This window comes from Triticum dicoccoides, chromosome 5B (assembly GCF_002162155.2).
Source record: "Triticum dicoccoides isolate Atlit2015 ecotype Zavitan chromosome 5B, WEW_v2.0, whole genome shotgun sequence".
Taxonomy (NCBI): Eukaryota; Viridiplantae; Streptophyta; class Magnoliopsida; order Poales; family Poaceae; genus Triticum; species Triticum dicoccoides.
The window spans coordinates 719,264,318-719,272,589 of NC_041389.1; the positions used below are offsets into that span (position 1 = coordinate 719,264,318).

The following is an 8,272-nucleotide window of genomic DNA, read 5'->3' on the forward strand; positions in this document are numbered from 1 at the left end:
ATGTTTCAGAATATTCCAGAACCTTCCAGACCTTCTTGGAAGCTTCCATCATATTCTAGAACATTCGAGTACCTTCCAAAACACTTTATAGAGGAAGCATGCATATAGAGTTGGATGTGTTAATGCTTATATGATTCTTGACAAACTTGCTTGAGCTTTACACGGGGTCTGACGTTCGGGAAAAAAATCTATACGCATTATATTTTGGAAACGAATGAAGCATGCCCACACAAAAGTGTCCTGATCCATGTCTTTTGATTTGGAAGCCGAAGCTTTGGATGAAGCTAGAGGTGTTTTTCATGGCTTTGGATCTCGGATGGATTAAACACCCGCTATATCCTTTGGATAAGGCATTTCAGTGGGGACGTAGGTTTGGGGTTTGTTATTTGTGTTATCGTATTCCTAAGGAAAAAATTGAACATGTTATTATTCAAGCGTCCTTTTTAGTGTGTCTTGCTAGGCAAGTCTTCATCTTTATTATAGTCTGAATGCGATGTGGATTGTGCTTATTGAGCAAACCGAATGAAGATTCTATTGGGGCAGTTTTTCTTTGGGATATTAGTCATTGTGGCCTTGAAGTTCCAGGGAGAATCTTTCAGATCAATGCCTCGTTTGAGTACAAGTTTTTCTTTTTTGCTTATAGAGTTGGATGTGTTAATGCTTATATGATTTTTGACAAACTTGCTTGAGCTTTACGGGGCCTGACATTCAGGGAAAAAAATCTATACACATTATATTTTGGAAAGGAAGGAAGCATGCCCACACAAAAGTGGTCTGGTCCTTATCTTTTGATTTGGAAACTGAAGCTTCGAATGAAGCTAAAGGTGTTTTCCATGGCTTTTGCGCTCAGATGGACTAAACACCCGCGACATGCTCAAGAGAAGGCGTTTCGGTGTGGACAACATTTTCGGTGTGTTTTTTGTGTTGTCGTATTCATAAAGAAAAAGTTGAGCATGTTATTATTCAAGCATCCTTTTTTAGTGTGTCTTGTTAGGCAAGCCTACAGCTTAATTGGAGTCCGAATGCGACGCGGATTGCGCTTATTTAGCAAGCTAAACGAATATTCTACAGGGGTGGCTTTTCTTTGGGATATTAGTCATTGTAGCCTTGAATTTCTGAGGCGAATGTTCCAACGCAATGCCTGGTTTGCTGCAAAAGTTTGGCATGCCAATTCCTTGCATTTTTTCAATATTGACTACTAACTGGGTGATTATCGAAAGATCTAATCGACCTCACATGAAGCTGCGCAATTTGGGCTGATCAAACTTTTGAAACGAAGGAAGCATGCCCACACAAAAGTTATACATGGTTATATTTTGGAACAAAGGAAGCATGCCCACACAAAAGTGGCCTGATCCATGTCTTTTGATTTGGAAACTAATGCTTGGGATGAAGCTAAAGATGTTCTCCATGGCTTTTGATCTCGGATGGACTAAACACCTGCAATATGCTCGGGAGAAGGGGTTTCGGTCTCTCAACATAACCAGTTCAAATTTCTGTACACCAAGTTCGTTTGTGACAGTCGACACATAATTTAGCTAGTTTGTCATTTCAATATTACTAGCTAGTTTGTCTTGTAACTAGCAAAGTCGCAGTACTTTTTAGTGGTGTGTATTTGATTACATAATAATTGATCAATAGAGCAGTCTGAACCTGCTTTTTGGCTCTTGCCATGCTCAACTTATTATATGATGAAATGCAAGAGGATATATGCTTGCACCCAAATGAAGATAAATTTTACAATATACTGCATATTTGGCAAATACAACAAGATGATTAACTGGATAACAAAATTATCATTTCACAGCACGAAAACATGCAGAGGCACTATCTGATCTCGTAAACCAAAAGCACAAGGCAAAAAATGCCCAACTGAAGCCTGGCTAAGCATTCAATTCCAGGTTAATGTATTTGCCCTCTGAATGAAACCTACTACACACTTGCTGTCCAGAAGAAACACCAGCAGTTGGATTTTGCCGAAGATTCAATTGACCGGTAGATACCAAAAGATGATCCATTTGACCACATGATACTAAGAAGAGAGTTACTGCATATACAAGTCATCCTCTACATGTTATATCATCAACTAGTCTCTATCTGTTCGCGGCTGCAGGATTCGTAAGCATGTATAGGATTGCATAGCCTGATAGCACGGTTAGAACCCTTGATCCTCGGAACATCATGCTTCGGGTCGACCGATCAGGGTTGTTGGGGGAGGCCGGGGAACTTCCCCATTGGGGTGTCTGTGGCGGCGACAAGGTACTTGCCCAAGTCATGGCGACACTTTGGGCACTTGGCCACCTTGTAGAACCACGGCAAGATGCAGTCGCAGTGGAAGGAGTGGGAGCACGGCAGCCTCACCCTCACGGTGGTGTCACTGTCGTCATTGGTGTCACTGTCGTCCCTGACAAAATCCTCCATGCATATAGGGCAGTCGGTCGGCGTCGCCGCGAATAGGCATCGAGTCACCGTGGCACGCTCGTCACACGCCAGAAGCAGCGCCTTGGGCTCTCTGTAGATGACCTCCACCCGGATGGTCAGAGACATTTCCATGTTGTAGCGGAGGGTGACGCCGCCGTTCTCATCGGTGTCACGGCGGGATCCGTCCGCCACGAACGTGGCCAGATCGTGGGGAAGGAAGGTGTCCCAGTTGTCGGCGGCAAGGTCGATGTCGCAGAGGAGCGGCTTCTGCGCGAGCATCTGATGGATGGTGTCGCGGCAGACCAAGTAGCTTCGGAAGAAGGCGTTGGGATCAAAGAGCTCAAAGGCCTGGTTGAATTTCCTTGGAGCATCCTCGTGCAGGAGGGTGGGTCTCCTCGGCCCTCCCACTGCCTGCAGTGTGTAGCGCGCCAGCAGGTTGCCGTGCAGGAGGACGCGGCACCTGTGACCTTCGCTCGGGTTGATGATGATGTCTCGCTTGATACTCCCTTCTCCACTGAGACGTCACTCTGTCGCCGCTGCGGCCACCAGCGATATTCTGCTCAATGGCGGCCAAGGCATGCCTTGTGGCTGTCCAGGAAGCTCGAATCAGGCTGGACCTGAGAAGAAACAGAGCACGGTCGTGTGATGTCCTGGCTGAATCAGAGGACGACATTGCCTAAGGAAATAAAATGGGCAAAAGGAGGAGTGTATAAATTAAAATTAAAATATAAATTAAAATTAACCCTGACAGCATACTTGGTTATCCAGTGCAAAAATGGGTTCCCTTTTAAACTATGGAACAGAAGGAATCATCATCAGCCGTAAATGCAAGTCAGCTTCTCTTCATACAGAATAGAAGACGTCTTGGAAGCATGAACCACACCTTATATATATGTGCTAATCTGATGAGAGCATTTTCTTTTCAATTTAATCGCGCAGTGCCAACATCCGCACCCATAGATGTTTTGTTTGTGTACGAATAATAGAATTTTTTTCTTCTAAAATTTAATGAACAAAGTTTAAGGTCCATAGGCTCCTATATATCCTGTCGAACATAGAATTCTACTACATTGGCTGAACAAATTGGCATTTCAACTTTCCCAGAGGCATTATCGCAAACACCTTGCGAGCGGGCTCAGAGCGCGCACCTGCGGCATAGACTATGCTAATCGCAAGCAAGCGAAGCAACCATCACGATTCACAAACGCCACATGCAATTGCAAAAAAATTGGGCGGAACGGAGGCTGAAGGAGAGGCTGAGGGGGGAGGGAGGGAGGAGGGTGAAGGTGGGATGGAGCATTACCTTTCTGGGGAACAATCAGGGCTGGAGAAGCGGTGCTCGGCGGTGGAGTAGCGGGGAGGCGCGGAGGCGGTCCGCCCGGCGGTGGTCGACGGGGAGGAGGCGGCGGCAGCGGCGACTCGAACCTCCCTCGGGTTGCGGCGCACCGTCCCTAGCTGCGGCCGCCGCAGAGTGGCTCGCGCGCTTCGCTTCGGTCGGGTGGAGTCCAAACCTGGCCACATGGGCCGGTCCTGGCGTGCCTGGTCTGTGATGGGCCTGGCCCGGCACGATCCCCTTTTTTTACTTTTATACTTCCCAATAGGATGAATATAGGCCCAAAATAGCCCAATAGGCGAATCATACACGGGCTAGCGGGCTAAACATGCCGTCGGACCAGTCCGTTTACTAAGGGAGTCGTTTGCCTAAAAAAAAAAACTAAGGGGGTCGTTCATCTTGCTAGGCAAGTCCTCATCTTTATTGGAGTCTGAATGTGACGTGGATTGCGCTTATATTGAGCAAGTTGAACACGTTCTATTGGGGCAGTTTTTCTTTGGGACATTAGTAATTGAGGCTACGAAATTCTAGGGAGACTGCTTCAAAGCAATGCCTGGTTTGTTGCACAAGTTTGGCAGGTCAATGTCTGGCATTTTTTTTTTCAAATATCGACTACTAAATGGTTGGTTACCGAATGATTTAGCCAACATCACATAAAGTTGCGTAATTTTGGCAAGTCTTGGCTTTATCATTAGTGGTGTGTTTCATTAAAAAAATCATTTCCTTTTCACAAAAATGCTAGCATTTTGAAGTTGCTGGTTTTTCACACAAAATGAGAAAAAATGTACAAGCAATGAGGTTGCATGTGTGCCCTGAAATAAAATGGGGGCGTAGAATGTCTACATCGTTAACGCGTGGCATGTCAATTGGTAGGCAATTTGGGTAGGGGGGAAATTGACTTTTTTTCTTCATGGTGAGGTTTGTCGGCCCTCCCCTGCCGTCCTAAACCAAGGGCTTATGGATTCGGTTCCCTAATCAATCTCTCTTCTCTCTCTTGTGGGTCATGCGCTCCACCCCTCAGATCAGGGCATGACTGATTGTTTGATTGCTTCATACTTCCACGGAGGAGAAGAGGTAATCATCGAATTTAATCCCCTATCCTAGCGGGTAGAGTAGTGTTCCTTCGAAGATGCGACAGACTTCGTCGACCTCTTTGTGCCGCATGCCGAAACGTAATCGTTGTTGGTTCTTGTTCCAGGGTAAATCCTATTTGTTGCTTGTTGCCACTGAGTGTGGTGCAATCACAAAATGGCGGGTTGGCCAGACTACCACTTTTTCCGGGTTTTAAGAAGGTTCTAGAAGGATTTCATTTTTTTTCATTTCATTTTTGTTGTTTTCTTTGTCTGTTATTTTTTATTTCTTTCTTGTACATTTCTACATTTTCTATTTGAGTTATTTTTTTTACGTTTTAGAATGGTTTTATTTACCTTTATTTTTATTTAAAAAAATACAAAAATTTCAAAAATATTCACAACCTAAAAAAATCAGATGTTTAAAGGAATGTTCACAAATTTTAAAAAATCTTCACAAAGATTTTTCTAAAATGTACGTGAATATAGATTGACGGAAAAACTAAAGTAACCTAAAAAACTAGGAACTGAATCAAAAACCAATGAAAATTAGAGGAAGTGATAAATGTAAAAGAATACTTACTGCTACGTAATTTATTTATCATTTACAACACAAAATTTCTGTAGAGCCCCTTTATTTATAGGAATGCAATCATATTCCTATGGAGGAATTCTTCCTATCCTTCACATTTCATAGGAAAATAAATATTAGCCTAGACTCAATGGGAAAAAAATCCTATGATGTGAATCAAAGGGCATCTCCTTTCCTATTAATTTCTGCTCATAGGATTTAAGATACATGTCATCTCATTTCCTATGATTTTCCTATTGCTACGATTTTCCTACACTACGAACCAAGTGAGGCCTGAGATCCCATGATGAGGGTGTCATGTCTCTTCTCGAGAGCAAGAACAACCAACATAGTATAGATGGACAAGTGGCTGCTCCAGTTTTAGCCCATCACCCCATCCCTACCGCCACCATATTATTGGCTTACAATTCAAGGTATTTGCTTAACAACATATGTTCTAGAGTTTTATAGAATGATATGTAAAGATATTAAAATAGTTATGACACATAGAATGTACAATAAGACATCTCATGATACATATTAATTATCAAAAAATTGTTTTAAGATCCAAGGGTTCAATTGAACCAAACGTTCTCTTAGGAATATTTCAGACAAGGACCTAAAGAAAAAGTGAATGTAACTCTTGACGCAAAATACAATTTTGGTTGATACAAATGTATTTGCAAATACATGGCAAAAGTTATGACAAATAACATTGCACTGTAAATTTTACTGTGGAGTTAGCAGCAACATCTCTGGGCCGACGAGCTATGATGTAGACCAACAACAAGGAATTGAGAATATTTTTCATTGTTTTATTAAATAGCGTTGAGTGAGGGTCTGAGTTGTGCAGTTCAAGAGCGAGGGCCGAGTAGCATCACGGGGAAAACATGAAATTTGAATGTTTCCATCTTCCACATTGTATTGCCCTAATATTTTTTGTTTTTAGATATCAAATGGAGTCAACCAAATTCCGAGCATTTTAACAGCCGAGTTAGAAGTATAGCAAGAACTAAACACGTCTTATGTAGACAAATTCAATCATGAACATCAAGGTTGGATCACATGTCGTTTTTATTGCGGAAAGAAAAAAATATGATTCTTTTATGTCATCAGACTCACTTAGTATGTCTTTTTCTCATGTTACACATGACCATTTAGACAATGTTCTTTTCTTTTTATGTTACTCATGGTCATTTTTCTTGTTTTTTGGCGAACTATTTTGACATGATTCGTTGATTATTTTTGTATGTGAAATGAGTTAAATATGTGAACCTTAATTATGGGTGTGTCAGTATTTCCCCCTCAAATAGTACATTATTTAGCATAAACCATTACAAATGGGGTTGCCTTTGTAGTAGATCATCAATTTTCTTTTTTTTTGTCAAACATCAGAACATAGTATGTTTTTTTTTGTGCAGGAAGCACAACCAGCTTAATGATCCGATACCAAGGCACTCCAGATCACTTGTTGAGGTGTGTCATGTCGGTGTATCCTGAAAATGAGAATGATAACCAACCTAGAAGAGAAGAAATGGAGGTTCTCATATCGGGATTCAACTTATTTAGTCCCACATCGTTGTTTGCATAGTTTCATCTATATACAGTCTCATGGTTTTTTCCATTTTGAATAAGTGGCATATGCAAGGGCCATTTGTTGCCAAGGCAAGGATGTCTTTTCCCCCCTTTTTAGCTGGAGTAATATTAGCATTTTCTTTTCCACGTAAAAATATTTTCTTTTCACAAAATGCTATCATTTTAATGTTGTTTTTCTTTTCACACAAAATGTAAAAGGGAAAAAAGGTACTAGCAACAGGGTCGCGTGTGTGCCTGGAACTATAATTGGGGCATATAATGTTTACAACAATGATGGGTAACAATTTTGGTTTTATTTACTTTTATTTTTTATTTGAAAAGATCATAGAATTTCAAAATTATTCACATCCTTAGAAACCAGAGATTTTAAGAAATGTTCACAAATTTTAAAAAATCTACACAAGTATTTTCAAAAAATGTACATGAATATAAATTGATCGAAAAATTAAAGTAACCCAAAAAATTGGTAACTGAACCAAAAACCAAAGAAAATTAGAGAAAGTAAAAAACATAAAAATAACCGACTGCTACGAATTTATCATTTACAGTACAAAGCACTATGTGAAGGAACCAAGACACAAGGCAAACATGCCCTCCTGAAGGCTGAGGATTCAGACGATGGATACTGGAAGACATAATGAACACATCTACTCCAGCACACAGATGGAACTCTTCAACACCCGTGAAACTAAGGACACATCATCTACATGAACCAGAGAAAATAAGCACATAAACCATAATCTATATTTTTGTTCTTCGATCCTCCATAAGCAGAAACTAAAGAAATAATTTATAGATGTTAGAATTGTGTCGAATATTATTGTACAAGGTAGGTTACAGTTGGACTTGGTTTGGGACTGTGTGTAGACAGGGTAGGAGTCGTGTCCAAGTAGGACACTTGTATCCTAGACCTCTCATATATAGCGAGGGTAGACACACGATGTAACCTATGCCAACATAATAGCACGGGCATGCGGGGGAGCCGGCGGCGTGTGCCGGCGCCCGGGCGGCCGTGGTGCGGTATTGTGACGGTGTCACGGGGAGAAGCGCCCGTAGTCAAGCCCCGGGGATGTAGCCATATCGGTGAACCTCGTTAACAAATCTCGGTGTCATGCTTGTGTGACTGCTTGGTCCTCGGTTGATCGACGGAACGCCTCAAATTTATTCTAACAAGTGGTATCATGAGCAAGGTTCGATTTGAGGTTGCGGATTTGTTGATCAAAGGAGAGCGACGGGGATCTGCTGCAGATTGGCACGATATTCGCGTGGGATGTCGGCAGG

The 8,272-nt window shown here is 41.9% G+C and overlaps 1 protein-coding gene across 1 annotated transcript; it reads right to left on the minus strand.

Moving 5' to 3' along the window:
- Nucleotides 1-1,840: 1,840 nt before the first annotated feature.
- LOC119306853 (E3 ubiquitin-protein ligase RNF181-like) lies at nt 1,841-3,884 on the minus strand. The gene is made up of 2 exons (XM_037582969.1): nt 3,725-3,884; nt 1,841-3,038 (listed from the first exon to the last, which is right to left on the minus strand). The coding sequence occupies exon 2, from the start codon at nt 2,698-2,700 to the stop codon at nt 2,200-2,202; it is 501 nt and encodes a 166-aa protein (XP_037438866.1). The 5' UTR covers nt 2,701-3,038; nt 3,725-3,884; the 3' UTR covers nt 1,841-2,199.
- Nucleotides 3,885-8,272: the final 4,388 nt, after the last annotated feature.